This window comes from Chlorocebus sabaeus, chromosome 12 (genome assembly GCF_047675955.1).
Source record: "Chlorocebus sabaeus isolate Y175 chromosome 12, mChlSab1.0.hap1, whole genome shotgun sequence".
Classification (NCBI taxonomy): domain Eukaryota; kingdom Metazoa; phylum Chordata; class Mammalia; order Primates; family Cercopithecidae; genus Chlorocebus; species Chlorocebus sabaeus.
In genome coordinates, this window is record NC_132915.1 from 112,104,441 (window position 1) to 112,132,247 (window position 27,807).

Consider the following 27,807-nt stretch of genomic DNA (forward strand, 5'->3'; position numbering starts at 1 on the left):
GCCTAAGTGATCCTCCTGCCTCAGCCTTCAAAAGTGCTGGAATCATGGGGGAAGCCACCATGCTTGGACTCCAAGGGACTCATAATGATGAAGAAGCAGGCGTGCATGTGTGGGGTGGGGGAAAGGGGAGGGTGATCAGGCAAAGGCTGCCAAGTTTAACCAGTTGGGGAGCCCGTGTGAAGGGCACTGGAATTCCTGATGACATTATTGCAACTGTTCTGTAAATGTGAAATTATATCAAAACTAAAGTTACAAAAGCCTTTCTCATTGTTTTTAATCAGGAAGTCCCACCCTGGCCCCCGCCCACCCCCCCCCCCAACGTGCTCCAGCCTCGGGCCATGCCGCCGTCTCCAGTCCCTTACCGCTGAGAGGGTGTGCCCCCAGAATGAACGCTCTCGGGTTCTGTTGTCGCCGCAGAGGCCAAAGACAGGCTGGAGCCTGACTGAGTCCGGCTCAAGTTATCAGCTGCCAGAGACAGAAACAGATGATGGTTCATGAACAGATTCCGACAGACAGGTACCTGTCCTCTGTACCTTTACCCCTCACCTGGCTCTGCAGAGCTCGGCCAGAGAGGCCGCGACCCCACCCCGCCCCAGGGAGCCAGGCTGCGCCTGGATGTGCCGCACATCTCAGAGACTCTGGCCTCAACACTGTCATCCGTGAAACGGGGAAAATCATCCCCACCCTTCCTGCCTCACACCACTCTTGACAAAACTGCAATGAGCTGAAGAACGTGAGGCCGCTGCCCGCGGAAGGAAGCGCTGCCCGTGTGAGGGCCAGGGCCGCTTACGGGTGGAGGAGCACTTGGTGCCGGAGTCGCTGCACGACTCTTCCCGGTGCACCGACTTCGGCCGCGGCTTCTTCGGCTTTGACTTGGGCTTGCCGAGCCCCTGCTCCTCTAGGATCTGCTGCTGCTTCCTCCGCAGGTACTCCTGCTTGATGAGCTCGCGCCGCGCCTTCTCCTCCTCCTTCCGGACCCGGTCTTCCTCAGCTTTGCGCCTGAGAGAAACACAGGCCCAGACACTGCTCGGTCACCGGGCTTCTTCTATGACGCCTGCGCCGCGGCGCTCTGTCCAGGCGCGTTTCTCGGGTTCTCCCCGGCCGCTGGGACCAAGGGTGGCCAGCCTCCACAAGCGGGCACCGAGGCTGCAAGGGCAGTCCTGCAGATGAGCCACCAGGCCACACAGCCTCACTGGCCACCCGCAACGCACATCCTCACTGCAGATCAGCAGGGGCCGTGAAAGTTCAGGGAGGCCACCCATGGGAGGAGTACGACCCTCAGAGGCACTCACTGCCATGGCCCATGCCCAGTGCCAGGAACGGGACGGGGGCCGCCAGGGACCCACCAGGCTCCTGCCCAGTCTGCTTTCTGCCACGGCGGGAGGCTTACCGGGCTTCATCACGCTTGAGCTCCACCTCTGCTTCCAGCTGCTGCTTGCGCACGCGGGCCTCCTCGGCCTTGCGCTGCTGCTTCAGGAGGAAGGCCGCCCGCTTCTTGGCGAGCTCATCTTCCGCTTTCTGTTCGTCCTGCAAGACAGAAGCCACACAGAGCATGACAGGAACCCCCTCAGACGCCCGACACGGCCACACTCGACCCAGCAGCTGACTGTCACTACACCTTTAAAAGTTTAACGCATAAAGACTTCTACGCTTTTCTTTAACCGTTACAGACTCTAAAATACAAAAGACAAACCAGTGCATTTCAAAGGCACTCGGCATCACCCAACTTTCCAAACATCTCACGTGAGATCCAGTTTGCCTTAAAAAGTACACGTCTATTTCCAAAATAAGAGCGAGGCTGGGCACAGTGGCTCATTCCTGTAATCCCAGCACTTTGGGAGGCTGAAGTGGGTGAATCACTTGAGGTCAGGAGTTCGAGACCAGCCTGCCCAACATGGCGAAACCCTGTCTCTACTAAAAATACAAAAATTGGCTAGGTGGGGTGGCTCACACCTGTAATCCTAGCACTTTGGGAGGCCAAGAAGTGTGGATCACCTGAGGTCAGGAGTTCAAGACCAGTCTGGCCAACATGGCAAAACCCTGTCTCCACTTAAAAAAAAAAAAAAAAAAAAAAAAATTAGCTGGGCATGGTGGCACACGCCTGTAATCCCAGCTACTCAGGAGGCTGAGGCAGGAGAATCGTTTCAACTTGGGAGACAGAGGTTGCAGTGAGCCAAGATCATGCCCTTTTATTCCAGCCTGGGCGACAGAGCCAGACTCTGTCAAAAAAAAAGCAAAAAAGAGAATACTGAAGGTGGTCACTAATTTGTTTACATTTCAGAAGTGCAACCACCAAATAAAGCTTGCCTCTTTTGCTAAGATCCGCCTGATGATTTGGCCTCTCAGTCAAATTCATAACTGCTTGGAGGCAAAGCAGAAACAGTTGCGTGTCCCTTGCCGAGAGAAAACATTCTGAGAAATAGGTCCTTAGGCGACGTCGCTGTCCTGTGAGCATCACGGAGTGTGTGCGCACCTGGCTGGCAGCGCCCCCCACAGGCCTCGGCGAGGTCAGCCACTGCTCCTAGGCCACAGACCTGTACGGCACATTGCTGCACCCAATACCGTAACTGTGTATCAACATCTGTCTCAACATTGAAAAGCTACAACAAAAATATGGTCTTATCATCTTAGGAGATGACGAACGTCACAGCGAAACATCATGTGATGCACTGACTATTAAAACAGTTCAGTTTACGCTTCCCTTCATCTCTAAGAAAAAAAATTACAAGACAGACATATAAAAAATGTTTTTTGAAGTTGCTATATCAGAGGTTGGCAAACTTCAGCCCACAGGCCAGGCCTGGCCACCGCCAGAGCATTCTAATGATGAACGCTTTTTACATTTTGGGGTGGGATGGGGCGACAACAGGGTTTTGACTGGAAAACCAGCAAAGCAAACAATGTTGAAAATCACATGAAATTCCAGTTTTAGGGCTCATAACAAAGTCATCTCAGCCACGCCACGCTCCCTTGCATTCGTACTGCCCAGGGCTGCCTCTGGCCAAGTGGAGTCCTCGGGACAGAGACTCTGTGGACCGTAAAGCTAAACACACGCATCCCTTGGCCTCTTACAGGAGCGGCTGGCCAGCCTGGCGCAGATCTGTGTTTTCTAACTCACTCACAATCACGTTGGGTGGCAACACATCACGAGTGCCTGAAACAGATGCTACTGATCCCTTACCTTGAAGAAGAAGCCGACCCCCGGCTTCTGGTCACCTTCGCTGATGAGGTCCGCTGAGCCATCCAGGCTTGCCAGCTCCCCGTCCTCATCAGGGGCCTTCAGGTCAGAGAGGTCCACTTCAATGAGGCTGGCCCTGCTCCTCAGAGGCTCCTCCACGGGGATGCTCTCTTTTCCCAAGACATCTGAGGAGCTGGGCCCCGCCTCCTTCACACTTGCATCCAGAACTTCTTTGAGGCTCATCTGCTCTGAAAGAATGTTGGTATCTTTGGAAGAGGACAGAGTAAGTGTCCGCTGGTTGCTTTCATCGTGGAGCCTGTAACTATCGAAGAGACACTTCCCATGTGGGTCACCACTGGGCTCCAGGGCACCGTCCAGGCCAGGGTCCGTGGGCGTCCGAGGGTGGCTGCTGGCAGGGAAGGGTCTCAAGTGCGGGAGTGTCTCTACACTGGGCGTTGGGGTTTTACTTCGGGAGGAGCCCTGTGGCCTGTCTTTTGGGACCTTCAGCTCCGCTGGCCTTCCGGAACGGGAATTCCGGCCCTGACCCAGCCGGGGGGCTTTGCGGTGGCCAGCCACGCCCGTAGGAGAGAGTGGCTCCACGAAGTGGACTGGCGCCTTCACTTTGTGGTCCTGCGAGTTACTCTTAGAGCCCGGCACCGGGACTGTGGGAGACTTCAGGAGAAGCTGCTCCTGCTGCTGAGAGATTTTCAGGATGGCCTGCTGCAGCGTACTGATGGTTTCGTTGAGCTTCTCGATGGAAAGGTCGCATTCGTTCACGTCGACAACCTCCCCAACGGTGTCCTCCAGGAGGGCGGCGGAGATCACCTTACTCCTCTCCAGCTCATGCAGAGCCACAGGGTCTTTGACTTTATGTTGCTGAGCAAAGGCCAGGCTCTCTCTGTCCACATCCTGAGGCTCGTGAAGGAGCTCCTCTCTCTGCTCCTCCTTCACGAGAAAGTCTTCAGTTTTGGAAACGCCATCCCCACAGTCCTCCCCGTTGTGCTGAGAGTACTCCTTTGAAAAGTGCTCCGGCCTGAGGGGCAGGGCAGCCTCGGCCTTGCCCTTCTTCACCACATGCAGGAACGCAGCCTTGCCGAGCTTCAGGCGCTGCCTTGCCGACAGCGCCTCCATCTTCTTCTTCTGGGCCTCGATGGCCCTGCGCTTCTCCTCCAGCTGCATGTGCAGCTGTACCAGCTCAGACGCCAGGAGGCTGGCGGGGTCCCTGCCATGCCGGCCCGGGCTCTGCTCCCTCTTCTGCCTCCATGTCGTCAGAGGGGCCGGGCAGCTCTCGGACGCATCTGGTGTGGTCTTTTGGGAGCTGCTGGTGCTGGACTTGGTCTCGCAGCTGTTGAGTCTCTGGAGCTTCCTCTCTGCAAAGCTGGTCATCTTCACACTCCCACTCGCCACAGAGACGCTGCTCATCTGAGACGCTGTGCTCAGGCAGGGGCTTGAGCGGCCACTGGCGTCATCTTTGTCTTCATGTTCCTTCACCTTCATGTCCTCCTGCAGTTTCGCCGACTCTTCCTCCCCGACGTATCTGCTGAGAACCACAGGATGGGCCTCGCCCAGGAAATCATGCTCGGCTTCCTCTATGTCCACCACATCCGAGTCAGAATCCTGCCTGAGGAGAGTCCACGGCTCTGAATCGTGGGAGTTGGGGCTTTTTGAACAACTAACATACAGCCTTCCCTCAGTGTCCTCATCAGCCCTGTCTACATGAAGGAAGAAGCCATCTGTGGATGGTCCCTGGGGGAACGGATCGAATCCGCCAAGGGCCAGAGGCCCCCCACACACCTCTCCCATGGTCTCCACTGACTGTGGTCCTGTCTCGGTGGGGTCGATGCCCATGGGAAATTCTGAGCATGGAATTGGGGTAAAAGTCCTATTCAAGTCACGACTACCAGTCACTTTCCTTCGTACCAAAGGCTGGGGGCCCTCGCTGGGCCTCCTGGACGTGATGCTCCTCGGTCTCCCTTCCCCCCGTTCATCCTCCTTGGTGATCACCTGCTTCTCTTTCGCTGGCTTAAGCACCGCTGGCATCAAAGGCTCCAAGAAAAAACTGTCAGGCTTACTTTCTGAGGTGTCCAGTTGTCCTTGGGGAGACCGGGCACTTGCTATAAGGCCTGAGGCCCGGGGTGAGGCCCTGGGGAACTCCAGGTCAGCCTGCTGGGGAGCCACATCTGCTCTAACGATAGCCACAAGCTCCTCTTCCTCATCCTCAATACTGACATTGTTCAGGAGGCTCTTCCCATGGGTCTTCACGGCGGTGGGGTGTGGCTGGTTCTGTGGGGTCAGATTAACAATATTGGATGCCAAACTGTCTTTGCTGATGGAGCGGGCCAAGCTGATGCTGTCGCCAGAGCTGGGATCCACTTCACAACTCGCAGCATGATGGAGAGCAAAAGGTGTCGGCTGGGACGCAGGCCTGAAACACAGGGAAGGCCCACTGGGTGCGCTGCTGTATACACCAGAGACCCCCAACACGGACCGGTGGGGGAGAATGCCGGCCATGCAACGAGAATACGCCTCTCATACGCAGGAGAGTGAAACTCATTCTTCCACGAGGCAGAAGAAAATCAGGGATCATTTCAGCTTTGTGATTCTCACTCTAGTCCCAGGACCTCCTGATACCCTTAAAAATTACTGAGGACCCCAAAGAGCTTTTGTTTCTATTTATCAGTATTAGTCTATTTATCATCCTAGAAATTAAAGCTCACACATTTTCTAAACATTGATTGAAATCACAGTGATTAGTCCGTTCCATGACAAACGACTATATTCTCCAGAAGGAGCTTCCAGTGTAAGGCCAGGCACTATTTCACACCTGTATAGCTCTGGGATCTGGCTGGACCCTCATACCTGACTCCACCTGCTGCCACACCACATGGCGTGCAGACCCCGAAAAATCCCACGGCACACTCACGAGCGCGAGGCTGCAGAGAGGCAGTAACGTCCTAGTGTTGTTATAAAAATAATTCTGATCGCAGGGACTCCCTAAAAGGGTCTCGGTGATCCTGAGGGGGTCGGGGCGACATCTTAAGAACTGCTGTTTAGTATAAAAAAATTCCAAACAGAAACATCGCTGAAACAGAGACTCACCTGGTTTTTTTTTCTGGCCATGCTATTGCTGCTCCTCGAGGCTGACCATCAACTCGGGTCAAAGAATTCGATCGATGTCGCTGATCTGCAGTTCAGAGGAAACAGACAGTGTTAAGTAACCAATTTTCTATCACTGGAAATTCTTTCAGTATGACCATTTCTCCAGAAAAATGCCTCACAAGTTAGTACACTAGAAGGGCCTCACGGAAAGCAGAGAGGCAAAACCACACACTTGTCCCACATTTTGATGGTCACACACGGTTCAACAGTGACCGGCCCAACGAAGTAACCAGAACTGTGAGAGAGCTTCAGCGTGAGTGAGCTCCTGCTGATGTCGCAGTTACTCTGTGTCTACTACACAGAAGGTAATCGCTGTCAACGATGATAGTTTCACGGCAAGACTATAAATTCTGAGATACATCAACACAAGTTAAAATTTATCTGGCCACAGTCTTAACTAAAATGACTACATTGGCCAGGCACAGTGGCTCACACCTGTAATCCCAGTACTTTGGGAGGCCAAGGTGGGCAGATCACGAGGCTAGGAGATTAAGACCATCCTGGCTGACATGATGAAACCCTGTTTCTACTAAAAATACAAAAACTAGCTAGGCATGGTGGCATGTGCTTGTAATCCCAGCTACATGGGAGCCTGAGGCAGGAGAATCGCTTGAACCAGGGAGCCTGGTTACAGAGCAAGACTCCATCTCAAAATGAAACAAACAAAAAAACGACATCAGAAAAAAATGAGTTAATTTTGAGAAATATGATTGTACTAATCTATAGTCATGAGAAATTAAGGAAAAAGGATGAGGAGGAAACAACATTCTTACCGGGGATGTCCTCTCCCTGTATGGATTTCTGCTGTTTCTGTCGCAGTGGCAATAAAGGATGGGATGGGCTGAAGGCAGCAGTTCCTTTCCCACTAAATGGAAAAAGAATTACAGGGAAAATCCCTCCTTTATCACACTTCAAGGTCAACAGCAAATGCACGAGTATACAGGACCATCCTGAATTCACACCAAGTTTTGAGAAACTCGGATTGTTCGGGAAAAATGAGCCAAGAGTACCAAGAACTTCCAACTTGGGATGGACATCCACACACCGTGAACAGGGGCACACCGACCCTCCGATGTGTCTACAACACAACCAGCTTCCCACGGGAAAAGCAAAACCCAAGCGTGCAATTAGAGTGATTTTTTGAGATAAGCAAAAGTAAAAAGAAAAAGTGATCCTTTGACAAGCAACAGTTTTCAAAAATGCACATTACTGCCTCAATAAAAAAATAAGAGAGAGAGAACTTCAGAGATAAAATAGACCACAAGGATGATGCCCACTGTACTAAGCCACAACTGTGAAGATACTGATGAGTAACTTAAACCCATCACAGACAGCAGCATGAACATTCCCACACTGCTGGTGGGAGGGTAAAAATGTACATTTTTAGAGGACAATATGGCAATATCTATAAAAACCTCTTAAAATCACTCACACCTTTACCACTCCTTGGATTACAGCTTAAGGGAAAGAACAATGAGAGGTGCACACAGAGGCACGGGCGTGAGAAGGATGAGAGGTGCACACAGAGGCACGGGCGTGAGAACGATGAGAGGTGCACACAGAGGCACGGGCGTGAGAACGATGAGAGGTGCACACAGAGGCATGGGCGTGAGAAGGATGAGAGGTGCACACAGAGGCACGGGCGTGAGAAGGATGAGAGGTGCACAAAGAGGCACCGGTGTGAGGGCCTCAATCCCGGGAAGAACAGCACGTGCAGGAAAGGCCGAGGTCACACGTGTGTGGATCGCACAGTTCTGACAGAGAAACACCCGTGAGACCGGCACCCAGCAGCCCCTGCCACCCCACAGGCACCAGCTCCCGAGAAACAAGCACGCTCACACTGCAAGGCAGCTATCTTGGTTGTTTCACTTTGGGGAGAATTTGGTAAAGGGATAATTGGCCAGGTGCAGACGGGCTGGGGAAATCACAGGGGACAGCTCAGTACCCTGGACCAGAGTTAGCACACCTAGGCCTGAAGAGGCAAAGAGGGACAGAGGACACCAGAGTCAGGACACAGACACCACAGAGACACAGTGAGAGCACGTGTGCAGGAGCACATAAGCGAAAGGGCTGCGGAGACAGGGGCTCAGGGCAGGGAGACTGGGGAAGCTGGGCAGAGCATGAATGGCACAGGGACCTGTGTCAGGGCCACAATGCAAACCCTGCAGCCTGGACACCGCAGGGACAGCGGGCGCTCACAGCACACCCATGACGTGGAAGACCGGGTAGCTGTTGAAACTGTGGCGGGCGCTCACAGCACACCCGTGACGTGAAAGACCGGGTAGCTGTTGGAACTGTGGCAGAGGAGGATGTACCAAGTGGGAAAATTCTCACCACAGGCTGCTGGGTGCAAACAGCAGGTCACAGAGCAGTGTGTACACGGGCACCAGCTTCTTTTGCTCACACACACGCGCGTGCGCGCACACACACACACACACACAGGGCTCAACAGACACGCAAAGACCAGAGAAAGGATGCCAAGTGTCCGCGCTGGCCCATGTGAGGGATGGCTCAGCCTCGAGGCATTCTCCTCACTCAGTGACCCCGCCTGTGCCCGCAGGCAGTTACCGCCCCACCTCTGCTCTGAGCTCTGGGGACACACACCAGTCTCAAAGCCCCCCAACACAGAACACATCCAAACCCCTCCCTCAGCTAAGCCCCGCCCCTGGGTGTGCACCCGCCTCACTGCCTGTATCACAAGGCCTTTCAACTCCTTCCTCCTGGCTCCGGCAGCCCCGGCAGCCCAACCCTCAACACGGTCGCCGGTTTTAGCTCCTCTCACACAACCTGGAACAAATGAGTTCGCTCTATGCCATGCTGTCTCGCCGAACCATTCATTTATGTGAATTATTTAAAACCACTTTTAAATAGTGTTTGCATCTGAAATTGCCACATGTTAACAGTGTTTATCCACTCTAGGTGTGCTAACTGGCTCCAGGCTGAAATCAGCTGTGGGCCCTTCTACCACACGAAACACAAAGCTCACTCTTACTCCAAGGGAAAGTTCCTTCACCCCCTCCCCCAGTTCTGGGACAATCAATCTATCTCAGACATGGTTATCCAAATTAGGTCTTCGTGATGAAAATTCATTTTCCAAAAAACGCTTTTTAAACAACTTTTTCTAGAGTTGTTTAGCCTTTAAGCAGCTCTATAAACTTTTTCACTAGAATCAAATTAATTCTTCCCCGAAGTTAATGAAGCAAACAAATACTCTTCTTTGAAGACTTCACAATATTTGAAATGCAAGAGGATTTCACTCTTTATGTCTATCAGACCATAAACAGCACACCTAAACTGTCAATTCAACTTTCTAATCTTTAGATCATTTCTTAAACAGTGTAACACATGGTGGAAAAGAGAATAGAAAAACACCTGTTCCATAAACAATGTTAGAATTAGGTACACATCCTCGAAGGAATTTCCTGCTAGTATCATTCCCGGCCTCTGTAGAGGGGACCGAGTGGCCAGAAGGGCAGTGGCAGAAAGAAAATCTTTCATAAGCTACTACAAATTGCTTATGTTACAAAAGGTAACTTCAATTAATATTTTAAAGTAACACAAATAGGGACACAAGATGGTGAACTGATTCTGAAAGCAGAAAGACAGACTTACAGGTATTCGGGCTCTTCAGGGTGCAGGTAGTGCCTGTGACAGCCGTCCGCCGGCAGCTGCCCGGGGGGCTGCAGGTCAGCCGGGGTCCCTGCAGCAGGGCTGCCTAGGAAACTGCGTTTGGTCGCATTGGAGATAGGTACAGGAGGCCGGCTGCTTTTCTGGTGTAACACTGTTTTAGCTGCAGAAATAGTGTTTTTGCATCGTTACTTACAACACTAACTGAAAGCACAGAAAAATCCTGCAGCTTTTATAAGCACCAACTCAACCTTTTCTTGAAACCAAACCTCTGCCAAAAAAAAAAAAAAAAAAAACTGGTTTCAAGTTTAACAAATGCATTCTATAATAATAAGTACTGTAAATATTGTACCAAAATAAATACTAAAATTAAAAGACACAACACACATGAGAAGAAGAACTGAGAGGAAACGTAAGCCCAGCTGATGGGCTCTGTCTTGGTCATCGTCTAGCACCCGCACAAAAGTCCTCCACTGGTGAGCTGCTTCCAAAACCACATGCCACCTTCACTAATCCTGGTGCTAGACAAGACGCCCACCACCCAGGCTCCTGGGAGAAGGCTTGGGGCTCAGCTCCAGAGAGCCACCCAGTCAGCAAGGGGCCGAGGCAGGGTCTGAAGGGCGCTTATCTAAGCCCAGCACGTGGGCAGCTGCTCTGGCGGGTCCCTTCAGCCCCAGCCCCTGGGGGTCAGGTGAGGTGCTGAGCCTGGCTTGGGCGCCATTCCCTTTCTTGGCCCATGCCTGCTCACCCACCTCTCTCCCAAACGATCAGCCCCAAACAGTGACTCTGTCTCTAAGGCTGCTTCCCAGAGAACTAACCTATGGGAGGTGGTGCCAAGAGCAGCTCAAGAAGGCAAGAGGTGGGGCCAGATGGTGGGACCAGTGGGGGGGCACCCACTAGGTGATGTGTTGTGAACATGGAGGCGGGAAGTGTAAGGACGAGGGCGTGGCGGCTGCACTGAGCTCTGCAGATGGTCTAGGGAAAAGACAAAGAAGGCTGAGAGGCAGCAATGTGACCAAAAGCCAAGGGCACTGAGCTGTGCTCTCTGGCAGCCAGGGGCCGGGACCAGAAATGAATGGCTGCCAGGGAAGCTAAACCCCCAACCCAAGAAGGCTGCAAGGCCAAGGTGAGACCCTAGATGGGAAGGAAAGAGACTATGACTCGTGGCATACAAACTTCTAGGCCTGGAGAACCTCAGATTCTCAGATTACCTAAAATTCTTTGAGCCTACAGAAGAGGGCTCCTCTCCCTGTTAAGGGCCAGCATCCCTGCTGGCCCCATATTTAGATGATACAGAGGCCTCTCTCTCAAGATGACATGTGCTCCCCGAGGCACGTATCATCAAATTGTCAAAGACAAAAAGAATTCTGAAAGCAGCAAGAGAAAAGTGATTGATCACATACATGGGAACCCTCATTAGACTATCAGTAGATTTCTCAGCAGAAACCTTCAGGCCAGAAAGAAATGGGATGATATATGCAAAACGCTGAAAGGAAGGGAAAAAACCCTTCCTTTCAGATGGGTGTTCAGATATAATGTTCCAAGAACATTATATCTGGCAAAGCAATACTTCGGAAACACGGAAAAAAAAACATTCCCAGACAAACAAAAGTTGAGGGAGTTCATCACCACTGCACCTGCCTTCCAAGAATGACTAAAAGGAATTCTTCATACTGAATCAAGAGAACACTAAATAGCAACACAAAAGCATAAAAAATATGAAACTTACTGGTCAAGGGACATATACAGACACAAACATAATACTGTATTACCCTAACAGTGGTAGATACATCACTTTTAATTCCATTATAAAAGTTAAAAGAGGCCAGGCACAGTGGCCCATGCCTGTAATCCCAACACTTTGGGAGGCTGAGGTGGGAAGAGCACTTGAGGCTCAGGAGTTCCAGACTAGCCTGGGCAACACAGCAAGACCTCATCTCTACTAAAAAAAAAAAAAAAGTAGCTAGGCGTGGTGGCACAAGCCTGTAGTCCCAGCTACTTGGGAGGCTGAGGTGGGGGGATTGCTTGAGCCCAGCAGTCTGAGGTTACAGTGAGCAATGATCAAGCCACTGTACTTCAGTCCAGCCTGGGCAACAGAGTAAGACCTTGTCCTAAAGAAGAAAAAAAGGTAAAAGACAAAAATATTTAAAATAACAATAAATGGCCAGGCATGGTGGCTCACACCTGTAACACCAGTACTTTGGGAGGCTGAAGCAGGTGGATCACCTGAGTTCGGGAGTTCAAGACCAGCCTGGCCACATAGTGAAACTCCATGTCTACCGAAAATACAAAAATTAGCCGGGCGTGGTGGCAGATACCTGTAGTCCTAGCTACTCAGGAGGCTGAGGCAGGATAATCACTTGAACCCAGAGGCGGAGGTTGCAGTGAGCTGAGATTGTGCCCCTGCATTCCAGCCTGGGTGACAGAGTGAGACTCTGTCATAAATAAATAAATAAATAAATAACAAGTTATGTTAACGATTACATAAATAGCTGTGAATGGTGGCATTAACTGCACACCATGTAGAAGGGGGAGGTAAAAGCTGAGAGGTCTAGCATATAAGTGAGGGTGAGTTGCCATCATAAAACAGACAACTGTATTTTATGTAAGTCCCAGGTAATGACTACGGAAGTTACACAAAAAGAAAAGAGAAGGGAAAACAAAGACCATTAATACAAAAACAACAACAAAACACAAATGAAGGCAGCAAGAGACAAAGACATGCAAAAGAACTGATAGATAGACAAAACAGTTAACAAAATGGAAAAAGGAAATCCTTTCCTATCAATAATTACTTCGAATAAAAACGGATTCAACTCACTAATCAAAAGATAGAGAGTAGCTAAATGATTCAACAGTATACTGCCTACAGGAAACTCACTTTTGAGTGAAGAACACATACAGGCTGAAAGTGAGGGGATGAAAAGATATTCCATGCGTAAGAATGGTAACCCAAAGAAAGCAGGAATGGCTATACTTATCTCAGACAAAACAGACTTTAAGTCAAAAACTGTCTCTAGAGACAAAAAAGTCGTTATGTCATGATAAAAGGGTCAATTCAACAGAAAGCTGTAACAACTGTAAGTATCTGTGTACCCACATCAGACCCAAATATATAAAGCAATACTGACAGATCTCAAAGGAGAAAAAGAAATACAGTAATAGCAGAAGGCTTCAATACCCCACTTTAAATAATGGATGGAATACCCAGACAGGAAATTTAACAGTGACAAAAACAAAGAACAGAAGGCTTACACAGCGCTCCAGACTAAACGACCTCACAGAGACATACACACTTTTCACCCAACGGCAGCAGAAGACGTATTTTTCTCAAGCACACGTGGCCCGTTCTCCAGCACAGATCACATGTTAGGTCATAAAACCCAGTCATAAAAAATTTAAGAAGATCAAAATCATGTCACGTATCTTTTCCAACCACAACGGAATGAACCTAAAATTAATTACAGCAAGAAGGCCGGGTGCAGGGGCTCACGCCTATAATCCCAGCACTTTGGGAGGCTGAGGCGGGCAGATCACTGGAGGTCAGGAGTTCAAGACCAGCTTGGCCAACACGTTGAAAACGCTGTCTTGGCCGGGTGCGGTGGCTCACGCCTGTAATCCCAGCACTTTGGGAGGCTGAAGTGAGAGGACTGCTTGAGGCCAGGAGTTCAAGACAAATCTGGCCAACATAGTGAGATTCCATCTCTCTTTTTTTAATTAAAAAAAAAAAAAGGGAATTCAGTAGCAATCAACACCTCCATTAACAAAGAAGCAGGACTTTAAATAACAATCTAACTTCATACCTCAAGGACTAGGAAAGGAAGAACAAACTAAGCTCAAAGTTAGCAGAAGGAAGGAAATAATAAAGACCAGAGCAGAAATAGATCAAATAGAGAAAAACAATAGAAAAAAATCAACAAAACTAAGTTGGTGAAGATAAAATCGACTCCTGAAGAAAAAGAAGACTCAAAATCAGAAATAAAAAAGGAGATATTGTAATAGATGCCTCAGAAATAAAAATGATCACAAGGGCCTATTACAAACACTTATATGCCAACAAACTGAATAATGCAGAAGAAATGGATAAATCTCTAGAAATATACAATCTATGAAGACTGAACAAAGAAGAGATCTAAAGCCTAAATAGATAGTAATAAATAAAGAGATTGAAGCAATAATCATAAACCTCCCAACAAAGAAAAAGCCCAGGACCAGATGGCTTCACTACTGAATTCTACCAATTCTTCTTAAATCCTTCCAAAAAAGAGAAAACGCTTTGAAACTCATTTTATGAAGACAGCATCACCCTGATACCAAAGGCAGACACAGACACCAGAAGGAAAGAAAACTACAGGCCAATATCTCTGATTAACACAGATGTAAAAATCCTCAATAAAATACTAACAAACCAAATTCAACATTACATCAAAAAGATTATACACCATGATTAAGTGGAATTCCTCCCTGGAATGCCAAGTTGGTTCAACACAGGCAAATCAATGCAGAACACATTAACAGAATTACAGATAAAAACCACAAGATCATCTCAACGGTATGCTGAAAAAGCACCTGACAAAGTTCAACATCTATTCATGATTTAAAAGAAACAACTCTACGTGAAACAGTTATAGAAGGAGCTTACCTCCTCACAATAAAAACCACTTATGAAAAGCCCACAGTCAGTACCATAATAAATGGGGGAAAACTGAAAGTTTTTCCTCTAAGATCTGGAACAAGACAAGCATGCCCACTCTTACCTCTTCTGTTCAACACAGTACTGGGAATTCTAGTCAGATAAATTAGTCAAAATAAATAAATAAGAAAGAAAAAAGGAAATCCAAATTGGAAAGGAAGAAATAAAATTGTTTCACTGCAGATCCAAGGTCCTATACACAGAAAACTCTAAAGGCTCCATAAAATAAGTGTTAGAGCTAATCAACAAATTCAGTCAAGTTGCAGGATACAAAATCAGCATAAAAAAAAACTGTAGCATTTCTATACACTAACAATTGACTATCTAAAAAAGAAATCAAGAAAACAATCCAATTTTTAATAGCATCAAAAAGAACAAATACTTAGGAATAAATATAACCAATGACTAAAAGATGTGTACACTGAAAATGATAAAACACTGATGAAAGAAACTGAAGACAACAAAATTAGTGTAAAGATATCCCATATTCATGGATTGAAGTGATATTGTCAAAATGTCCATACTACCAAAAATAACCTACAAATTCACTGCAATCCCTATCAAAATCTCAATGGCATTTTCCACCAAAACAGAAAAACAAATCTAAAATCTGTATGGAACCACAAAAGACCCAAAATAGCCACAGTAATCTTGAGAAAAAACAACAAAGGTAAAAACATCACACTTCCTGATTTCAAATTATACTACAAAGCTATAGTAAAACAGTATCATACTGGCATAAAAACAAACACAAGCCAAAGAAACAGAATTGAGATATACGGTTAACTAATCTTTGACAAAGGTGCCAAAAATGCACCATGGGGAAAGGATGGCAGCACCTGCAGTAAATGTTGTTGGGAAAACTGGTTAACCAGATGTAGAAGAATGAAACTGGACCTTTATTTCACACCATATACTCAAATCAACTCAAAATGGACTGAAGACTTAAACTAAGAGTAATTAATTTAATTAAGACCTGAAACTGTAAAACTCTAGAGAAACAAGCTCCTTGACATTAGCCTTGGCAATTCTTTGATTATCACACCAAAAGCACAACTAATGAAAACAAAAATAAACCACAGGAACGACACCAAATGAAAAAGGTTCTGCAAAGCAAAGGAAACAAACAAAATGAAATGGCAGCCCACAGACTGAGAAACTATTTACAAACAGTATGGCTGATAAGGGGTTAGCATCCAAAATACATAAGTAACTCAATTCAACAGCAAAAATACAAATAACCCAAATAAAAAACAGGCTAAGGTCTTAAATAGGCATTTTTTCCAAAGACGACATACAGGTGGCCAATAGGTATGTGAAGAGCTGCTCAACATGACCAATCATCAGGGAATGCAAATCAAAACCACAATAAGGCATCACTCACGCCTGTCAGGATGGCTATTATCAAAAAGACAGGAGATAAGTATTGAGGAGAATGTGGAGAAAAAGTGAACCTTTGTATACTGTTGGTGGGAACACAAATTGGCATAGCCATTCTGAAAAACATATGGAGGTTACTCAAAAAACTGAAAATAGAATTACCATATGATCCAGCAATCCCTCTTCTGGGTATATATCCAGGAAATGAAATCAATGTCGCTAAGAGTTATCCGCACTCCCATGTTTACTGCAGCACGACTCATGATTGCCCAGATACATAATCAATCCGTTTGTCAACAGATGAATAAAGAAATTGTGCTATACAGAGACATACAATGGAATATTACTCAACCTCAAAAAAGAAGGAAGTCTTGTCATTTGTGACAACACACATGGACCTGGAAGATACTATGTACAGTAAATAAGCCAGACACAGAAAGAAAAATACTGCTTGATCACAAGTGTATGTGGAATCTAAAAAGTAGAACTTAAGCAGAGAAGTGTATGCCAGGGGCTCAAGGGTGAGGGGAATAAGGAGATGATGGTCAAAGGGTACCAGGTTTCCATTTTAAGGTGAGTAAGGCAGCATGGGAATATAGTTAGCAATACTGTGTTGTATACTTGAAATCTGCTGAGAGATTTTAAGTGTTCTCACCACATACAAAGGTAACTATGTGAAGAGATGGACGTTAACTAGCTTGACTGTGGTAACCAGTTCACTATGTATCAAAACATCATGCTGTACACCTTAAATATATACACTTTTAATCTTCAATAGGACCTGTTCCCATCATCCCTCCCGGTCACCAGGCCTACAACCAGGGTGATATCCAACAAAGCCCTTGCCCGGGAGAAAAGGGCCACACCCCCACCCACCCTGTGGAGTTGCGGGGTGTAGCCAGCCAGTTTCAGCAGCCAGGGGAGGCTGTGAGGTGCTGGACTCAGGGCCTCTGTCAAGGGAGCGGGTTGAGGAAGAATGTGACCATTTGGGAGGACCCCTGAGCACAGGATTCGGCAGGAACGGAGTGATGATGGCCCTTACCAAGTAAGGGAGAAGTACCATAACTGCCACGGGACAGCAGAGGAGGGGCCAGGACCCCTGCACCCCCCAACACACACACACACACAGCAGAAGCATGCGGAGCATGCCCGTCAGAAGGGTACCCACAGCAGCACCAGGCAGCCCTGCGGTCGCCCCTTTCAGTACACCAGGGCTGTCTGAAGCAACGATTGGATTGTGGGGAAGCAATCACCGTGGCAAGAGGGAGACAGAGTTCCGAAGTGAGAGGCTTCACGGAGGTATCAGAAACCAGGTGGCTGCAGTGACTATGGTGAATGGCCAGGGTGGAGGTGCAGCCATGGGGCCTGGTCAGCAGAGTCACAGAATTGAGAACTGTTTCACTAGGCACAAAATGCAGGGCCAACAAGGGCACTGGTGCGCTTATCCCATGAGAAGGAACCAAGACAGGATGACTGGACGCTAAGGGCTGCTGCACCCCCACTGGAATTCAGTACGCCATGCTGGACGGATCCAAATTACACCCTAGTGGCATAAAAATTATTTTGATGGCCGGGCGCGGTGGCTCACGCCTGTAATCCCAGCACTTTGGGAGGCCAGGGTGGGCATATCACCTAAGGTCAGGAGTTCTAGCCAGCCTGGCCAACATGGCGAAACCCTGTCTCTACTAAAAAAGGCAAAAATTAGCCAGGCGTGGTGGTGTGCACCTGTAATCCCAGCTACTCAGCAGGCTGAGGCAGGAGAATCACTTGAACCCAGGAGGTGGAGGTTGCAGGGAGCTGAGATCATGCCACTTCTCTCCAGCCTGGGTGACAAAGCAAGACCCTGTCTAAAAGAGAAAAATAAAAAAAATATTTTGACATTTGCTATCCAACAGACTCAAAAAACAGCTTTTTCAGAGTTTCTCTTCTCTGACCAGGGGCAGAAACTTCGGAAGGAGAGGTGCCAAAATCCCCTCTGGGACAGACTTCCTGCCCAAAAGCACCCAGAGAGGCCCATGTGCATCTACAGACACATGTCACCACGTCCCTTTACCCATTCCGCAGCCACACATCGCCACGTACCTTCTACCCTGTTCTACAGACACACGTCACCACGTCCCTTTACCCATTCCGCAGCCACACATCGCCACGTACCTTCTACCTTGTTCTACAGACACACGTCACCAGGTCCCTTTACCCATTCCGCAGCCACACATCGCCACGTACCTTCTACCCTGTTCTACAGACACACATCACCACACACTTTCTACTGGTTCTACAGACACACATCACCACACACTTTCTACTGGTTCTACAGACACACGTCATCACACACCTTCTACCCATTCTACAGACACACATCACCACACACTTTCTACCCATTCTACAGACACACATCACCACACACTTTCTACCCATTCTACAGACACACGTCACCACACACTTTCTACTGGTTCTACAGACACACGTCATCACGCACCTTCTACCCCATTCTACAGACACACGTCATCACACACTTTCTACTGGTTCTACAGACACACGTCATCACACACCTTCTACCCATTCTACAGACACACGTCATCACACACTTTCTACTGGTTCTACAGACACACGTCATCACACACTTTCTACTGGTTCTACAGACACACGTCATCACGCACCTTTTACCCCATTCTACAGACACACGTCATCACACACTTTCTACTGGTTCTACAGACACACGTCATCACACACTTTCTACCCGTTCTACAGACACACGTCATCACGCACCTTCTACCCGTTCTACAGACACACGTCATCACACACTTTCTACCCATTCTACAGACACACGTCATCACACACTTTCTACCCATTCTACAGACACACGTCATCACGCACCTTCTACCCATTCTACAGACACACGTCATCACGCACCTTCTACCCATTCTACAGACACACGTCATCACACACCTTCTACCCATTCTACAGACACACGTCATCACACACCTTCTACCCATTCTACAGACACACGTCATCACGCACCTTCTACCCATTCTACAGACACACGTCACCACACACTTTCTACCCATTCTACAGACACACGTCACCACACACTTTCTACTGGTTCTACAGACACACGTCATCACGCACCTTCTACCCCATTCTACAGACACACGTCATCACACACTTTCTACTGGTTCTACAGACACACGTCATCACACACCTTCTACCCATTCTACAGACACACATCACCACACACTTTCTACCCATTCTACAGACACACATCACCACACACTTTCTACCCATTCTACAGACACACGTCACCACACACTTTCTACTGGTTCTACAGACACACGTCATCACGCACCTTCTACCCCATTCTACAGACACACGTCATCACACACTTTCTACTGGTTCTACAGACACACGTCATCACGCACCTTCTACCCCATTCTACAGACACACGTCACCACACACTTTCTACTGGTTCTACAGACACACGTCATCACGCACCTTCTACCCCATTCTACAGACACACGTCATCACACACTTTCTACTGGTTCTACAGACACACGTCATCACACACTTTCTACCCCATTCTACAGACACACGTCATCACACACTTTCTACTGGTTCTACAGACACACATCACCACACACTTTCTACCCATTCTACAGACACACGTCACCACACACTTTCTACTGGTTCTACAGACACACGTCATCACACACCTTCTACCCATTCTACAGACACACATCACCACACACTTTCTACCCATTCTACAGACACACATCACCACACACTTTCTACCCATTCTACAGACACACGTCACCACACACTTTCTACTGGTTCTACAGACACACGTCATCACGCACCTTCTACCCATTCTACAGACACACGTCATCACGCACCTTCTACCCATTCTACAGACACACGTCACCACACACTTTCTACTGGTTCTACAGACACACGTCATCACGCACCTTCTACCCCATTCTACAGACACACGTCATCACACACTTTCTACTGGTTCTACAGACACACGTCATCACACACTTTCTACCCCATTCTACAGACACACGTCATCACACACTTTCTACTGGTTCTACAGACACACATCACCACACACTTTCTACCCATTCTACAGACACACGTCACCACACACTTTCTACTGGTTCTACAGACACACGTCATCACACACCTTCTACCCATTCTACAGACACACATCACCACACACTTTCTACCCATTCTACAGACACACATCACCACACACTTTCTACCCATTCTACAGACACACGTCATCACGCACCTTCTACCCATTCTACAGACACACGTCACCACACACTTTCTACTGGTTCTACAGACACACGTCATCACGCACCTTCTACCCATTCTACAGACACACGTCATCACGCACCTTCTACCCATTCTACAGACACACGTCACCACACACTTTCTACCCATTCTACAGACACACGTCATCACACACCTTCTACCCATTCTACAGACACACGTCATCACGCACTTTCTACTGGTTCTACAGACACACGTCATCACACACCTTCTACCCATTCTACAGACACACGTCATCACACACCTTCTACCCATTCTACAGACACACGTCATCACGCACTTTCTACTGGTTCTACAGACACACGTCATCACACACCTTCTACCCATTCTACAGACACACGTCATCACACACTTTCTACCCATTCTACAGACACACGTCATCACACACTTTCTACTGGTTCTACAGACACACGTCATCACACACTTTCTACCCATTCTACAGACACACGTCATCACACACTTTCTACTGGTTCTACAGACACATGTCATCACGCACCTTCTACCCATTCTACAGACACACGTCACCACACACTTTCTACTGGTTCTACAGACACACGTCACCACACACTTTCTACTGGTTCTACAGACACACGTCATCACACACTTTCTACTGGTTCTACAGACACACGTCATCACACACTTTCTACCCATTCTACAGACACACGTCATCACACACTTTCTACTGGTTCTACAGACACACGTCATCACGCACCTTCTACCCATTCTACAGACACACGTCATCACACACTTTCTACCCATCCTACAGACACACATCACCACACACTTTCTACCCATCCTACAGACACACATCACCACACACTTTCTACCCATCCTACAGACACACATCACCACACACTTTCTACCCATTCTACAGACACACATCACCACACACTTTCTACTGGTTCTACAGACACACGTCATCACACACTTTCTACCCATTCTACAGACACACATCATCACACACTTTCTACTGGTTCTACAGACACACGTCATCACACACTTTCTACCCATCCTACAGACACACATCACCACACACTTTCTACCCATTCTACAGACACACATCACCACACACTTTCTACCCATTCTACAGACACACATCACCACACACTTTCTACTGGTTCTACAGACACACGTCATCACACACTTTCTACCCATTCTACAGACACACGTCATCACACACTTTCTACCCATTCTACAGACACACGTCATCACTTTCTACCCATTCTACAGACACATGTCATCACACACTTTCTACTGGTTCTACAGACACACGTCATCACGCACTTTCTACCCATCCTACAGACACACATCACCACACACTTTCTACCCATTCTACAGACACACATCACCACACACTTTCTACCCATTCTACAGACACACATCACCACACACTTTCTACTGGTTCTACAGACACACGTCATCACACACTTTCTACCCATTCTACAGACACACATCACCACACACTTTCTACCCATCCTACAGACACACATCACCACACACTTTCTACCCATTCTACAGACACACATCACCACACACTTTCTACTGGTTCTACAGACACACGTCATCACGCACCTTCTACCCATTCTACAGACACACGTCATCACACACTTTCTACCCATTCTACAGACACACGTCATCACGCACCTTCTACCCATTCTACAGACACACGTCATCATGCACTTTCTACCCCATTCTACAGACACACGTCATCACGCACCTTCTACCCATTCTACAGACACACGTCATCACACACTTTCTACCCATTCTACAGACACACGTCATCACGCACTTTCTACCCATTCTACAGACACACGTCATCACGCACCTTCTACCCCATTCTACAGACACACGTCACCACACACTTTCTACTGGTTCTACAGACACACGTCATCACACACCTTCTACCCATTCTACAGACACACGTCATCACACACTTTCTACCCATTCTACAGGCACACATCACCACACACTTTCTACTGGTTCTACAGACACACATCATCACGCACTTTCTACCCATTCTACAGACACACATCACCACACACTTTCTACCCATCCTACAGACACACATCACCACACACTTTCTACCCATCCTACAGACACACATCACCACACACTTTCTACCCATTCTACAGACACACATCACCACACACTTTCTACTGGTTCTACAGACACACGTCATCACGCACCTTCTACCCATTCTACAGACACACGTCATCACACACTTTCTACCCATTCTACAGACACACGTCATCACGCACCTTCTACCCATTCTACAGACACACGTCATCATGCACTTTCTACCCCATTCTACAGACACACGTCATCACGCACCTTCTACCCATTCTACAGACACACGTCATCACACACTTTCTACCCATTCTACAGACACACGTCATCACGCACTTTCTACCCATTCTACAGACACACGTCATCACGCACCTTCTACCCCATTCTACAGACACACGTCACCACACACTTTCTACTGGTTCTACAGACACACGTCATCACACACCTTCTACCCATTCTACAGACACACGTCATCACACACTTTCTACCCATTCTACAGGCACACATCACCACACACTTTCTACTGGTTCTACAGACACACATCATCACGCACTTTCTACCCATTCTACAGACACACATCACCACACACTTTCTACCCATCCTACAGACACACATCATCACACACTTTCTACCCATTCTACAGACACACGTCATCACTTTCTACCCATTCTACAGACACATGTCATCACACACTTTCTACTGGTTCTATAGACACACGTCATCACGCACCTTCTACCCATTCTACAGACACACGTCATCATGCACTTTCTACCCCATTCTACAGACACACGTCATCACGCACCTTCTACCCATTCTACAGACACACGTCATCACACACTTTCTACCCATTCTACAGACACACATCATCACACACTTTCTACCCATTCTACAGACACACGTCATCACACACTTTCTACCCATTCTACAGACACACGTCAACACACACTTTCTACCCCATTCTACAGACACACGTCATCACACACTTTCTACCCATTCTACAGACACACGTCATCACACACTTTCTACTGGTTCTATAGACACACGTCATCACGCACTTTCTACCCATTCTACAGACACACATCACCACACACTTTCTACCCATTCTACAGACACACATCACCACACACTTTCTACCCATTCTACAGACACACGTCATCACGCACTTTCTACCCCATTCTACAGACACACGTCATCACACACTTTCTACCCCATTCTACAGACACACGTCATCACACACTTTCTACCCATTCTACAGACACACGTCATCACGCACTTTCCACCCATTCTACAGACACACGTCAACACACACTTTCTACCCCATTCTACAGACACACGTCATCACACACTTTCTACTGGTTCTACAGACACACGTCATCACGCACCTTCTACCCGTTCTACAGACACACGTCATCACACACTTTCTACCCCATTCTACAGACACACGTCATCACACACTTTCTACCCCCTTCTACAGACACACGTCAACACACACTTTCTACCCCATTCTACAGACACACGTCATCACACACTTTCTACCCATTCTACAGACACACATCACCACACACTTTCTACCCATCCTACAGACACACATCATCACACACTTTCTACCCATTCTACAGACACACGTCATCACTTTCTACCCATTCTACAGACACATGTCATCACACACTTTCTACTGGTTCTATAGACACACGTCATCACGCACCTTCTACCCATTCTACAGACACACGTCATCATGCACTTTCTACCCCATTCTACAGACACACGTCATCACGCACCTTCTACCCATTCTACAGACACACGTCATCACACACTTTCTACCCATTCTACAGACACACATCATCACACACTTTCTACCCATTCTACAGACACACGTCATCACACACTTTCTACCCATTCTACAGACACACGTCAACACACACTTTCTACCCCATTCTACAGACACACGTCATCACACACTTTCTACCCGTTCTACAGACACACATCATCACACACTTTCTACCCGTTCTACAGACACACGTCATCACGCACTTTCTACCCCATTCTACAGACACACGTCAACATGCACTTTCCACCCATTCTACACACGTCAACATGCACTTTCTACCCGTTCTACAGACACACATCATCACACACTTTCTACCCGTTCTACAGACACACGTCAACATGCACTTTCTACCCGTTCTACAGCCACACATCAACCCGCACCTTTTACCCATTCTACAGACACACATTCCATAGACACACATTAAGCACTCTCTGCCCGTTCCACAGACACACGTCATCACACACTTTCTACCATTCTGTAGCCACACGTCACCACGTACCTTCTCCCCTGTTCTACAGACACACGTCACCACGCACTTTCTACCCATTCTGCAGAGACATGTCACCACACACTTTATATCCGTTCTGCAGACACACATCACCATGCACTTTCTACCCTGTTCTACAGACACAAATTGTCATGCACTTTCTACCCCATTCTTAAGACACACATCATCACACACTTTCTACCCGTTCTGCAGACACACATCGCCACACACTTTCTACTCGGTTCGGCTCCCTTCGATTCTGTTACCCTACGAACCTATCTGCCTTTCCTAAGGAAACTGATTTGTCCTTCCCATACAAGTTTCTTCTCTCTCTGCCTCTCCCTGCTGACGCAGGGTGTATGAGTCCCTATTTCTAGTTATTCAGCAAGTCACTGCTTCTGTGCCCGCCACATGCATATGAATAGCTGTGAGACTGTCTGTGTCTGTATCTCCTCCCAACAATGCCGTCTCTGGGACCAGCAACACTAAGGTAAGCATGCATGGCAATGGTTCCCCAGTCATTCCCAGAGGGACCACCAGCTACGTTCACAGATGAGTATGCACTGGGAAAGGGAGGGGACATCACACCCAATGGCCTTACAGGTATCAGTGAAGGGAGAACACGCCATAGGAATCTCTGGCAAGTCAGGTGGGAGAGCACGACGCAAGATTCTGGGACTCTAGAGCCACAGAGAATCACGTGACATTAACAACAGCCCCCGATGTGCACAGGGCACTGCACACCTGCTGACAGTGTGTTCAGAACTGCCCATCACAAGCTGGGTTCTGCCACTCATTCCAGGGCATAAGGCCGAGTGTACCTGTAAGACGGGGTTGTGCCTTGGGACCGAGCCTGCAAGAGCCGCCACCAGGGCACCAGCAGCCCACCAAACTCCTCTCTACAGCCACACAAGGGCCCCTGACGACCACAGATGGAAAAGGGGAAAGCCTGGGCACGGTTAACAGTGGGTCAACTGGGAATGCAGACAAACTCTGCCATCAGCCACTCTCAGGCCAGGACAATAGGCACACACATGAAGCAGCTAGAGGTAGGCAGGTATGGAGACTAAGAGCACAGACTACCACCTGCCAAGACCAGTGCTGACTCCTAATATGGCACCGTCCTTGAGAAGACCAGCCAATCACTTGACAGCAAGGTAACTACAATAGACCCCTTGCAGCCTAGAAGGGCCAGCAATTCACTTTTCCAAGAGCAGACCTGCATTCTGCATCTGAGTGTTGGCTTCTCCTGGCCATAGGGCTTCAGTAGGCACCACTACCCAACAGCTGGCAGTAGGACCCATTGCACAGGGCCCCGCGTAATGCCGTATCAGACCAGAGACACTCCCCAGCCTCAGAGGTACAGAGCGGGCCCAGGACTACAAGGCCCCCCTCCCCGGCTATGTCTCATCCCAGAGTGAACTGAAGCTACAGCTGCTTCCTAGCACTCCTGACTCCTCATTCCTAAGGACCAGCAGGCAAGAAGAGGAGACCTGCAGAAAGAACGGGGCTCCAGCCACGACTCACGATGGGGTCCGATGGGAAGAGGCCTTTCCCACCAGGCAGAACGGGTGAAACTGCTCTGGAAGCAGCAGGAAAAACAAGACTTCCTTCTTAAGCTGGACAGTATCATGAAAAGGGTGAAGAAAGGCAGGAGGAAGGTGGCTGGCAAGATCAAACAGCTCAATCTGCAGCTCCCAGCAAGACCAACACAGAAGACGAGTGATTTCTCCATTTCCAGCTGAGGTACCCAGCTCATTTCACTGGGGCTGATTAGACAGTAGGTGCAGCCCACCAAGGGCAAAGCCGAAGCAGGGTGGGGAATCACTTCACCCAGGAAGCACAATGGGTCGGGGAACTCCCTCCTCCAGCCAAGGGAAGCCGTGAGGAATGGTGCATTCTGGTCCAAATACTATGCTTTTCCCACAGTCTTCGCAACCCGCAGACCAGGAGATTCCCTCAGGTGCCTACACCACCAGGGCCCTGGGTTTCCAGCACAAAACTGAGCAGTCATTTGGGCAGACACTGAGCTAGCTGCAGGAGTTTTTTTTCATACCCCAGTGGCACCTGGAAAGTCAGCGAGGCAGAACTGTTCACTCCCCTGGAAAGGGTGCTGAAGTCAGGGAGCCAAGTGGTCTAGCTCAGTGGATCCAACCCCCACAGAGCCCAGCAAGCTAAGATCCACTGCCTTGAAATTCTCGCTGCCAGTACAGCAGTCTGAAGTCCACCCGGGGTGCTCGAGCTTGGTGGGAGGAGGGACGTCCACCATTACTGAGGATTGAGTAGGTGGTTTTTCCCTCACAGTGTAAACAAAGCCTCCAGGAAGTTCTAACTGGGTAGAGCCCTCCACATCTCAGCAAAGCCGCTATAGCCAGACTGCCTCTCTAGATTCCTCCTCTCTGAGCAGGGCATCTCTGAAAGAAAGGCAGCAGCCCCAGTCAGGGGCTTATACATAAAACTCCCATCTCCCTGGGACAGAGCACCTGGGGGAAGAGGCGGCTATGGGTGCAGCCTCAGCAGACTTAAACATCACTGCCTGCCGGCTCTGAAGAGAGCAGCAGATCTCCCAGCACAGCACTTGGGCTCTGCTAAGGGACAGACTGCCTCAAGTAGGTCCCTGACCCCCGTGCCTCTTGACTAGGAGACACCTCCCATCGGGGGTCAACAGACACCTCACATAGGAGAGCTCCGGCTGACACCTGAAGGGTACCCTTCTGGGACGAAGCTTCCAGAGGGAGGAACAGGCAGCAATCTTTGCTGTTCTGCAGCCTCTGCTGGTGATACCCAGGAAAACAGGGTTTGGAGTGGACCTCCAGCAAACTGCAGCAGACCTGCAGCAAAGGGACCTGACTTTTAGAAGGAAAACTAACAAACGGAAAGGAATAGCATCAACATCAACAAAAAAAGGACGTCCACACAAAAACCCCATCCGAAGGTCACCATCAAAAACCAAAGACAGATAAATCCACAAAGATGACAAATAACCAGTGCAAAAAGGCTGAAAATTCCAAAAACCAGAATGCCTCTTCTCCTCCAAAGGATCACAACGCCTCGCC

The 27,807-nt window shown here is 48.4% G+C and overlaps 1 protein-coding gene across 6 annotated transcripts in view; it reads right to left on the reverse strand.

Annotated features, from left to right (window-relative positions):
* CAMSAP1 (calmodulin regulated spectrin associated protein 1) overlaps nt 1-27,807 on the reverse strand; it is a 103,792-nt gene that overhangs the window by 9,095 nt on the left and 66,890 nt on the right. For all 6 annotated transcript variants that reach the window (XM_037987010.2, XM_008005665.3, XM_037987011.2 and 3 more), the window contains 7 exons: nt 9,950-10,127; nt 7,111-7,202; nt 6,278-6,362; nt 3,182-5,603; nt 1,391-1,527; nt 791-999; nt 363-465 (listed from right to left, as the gene is read on the reverse strand). In XM_037987010.2, the coding sequence (XP_037842938.2) occupies nt 363-465; nt 791-999; nt 1,391-1,527; nt 3,182-5,603; nt 6,278-6,362; nt 7,111-7,202; nt 9,950-10,127 (3,226 nt within the window). The remainder of the gene's footprint in view (nt 1-362; nt 466-790; nt 1,000-1,390; nt 1,528-3,181; nt 5,604-6,277; nt 6,363-7,110; nt 7,203-9,949; nt 10,128-27,807) is intronic.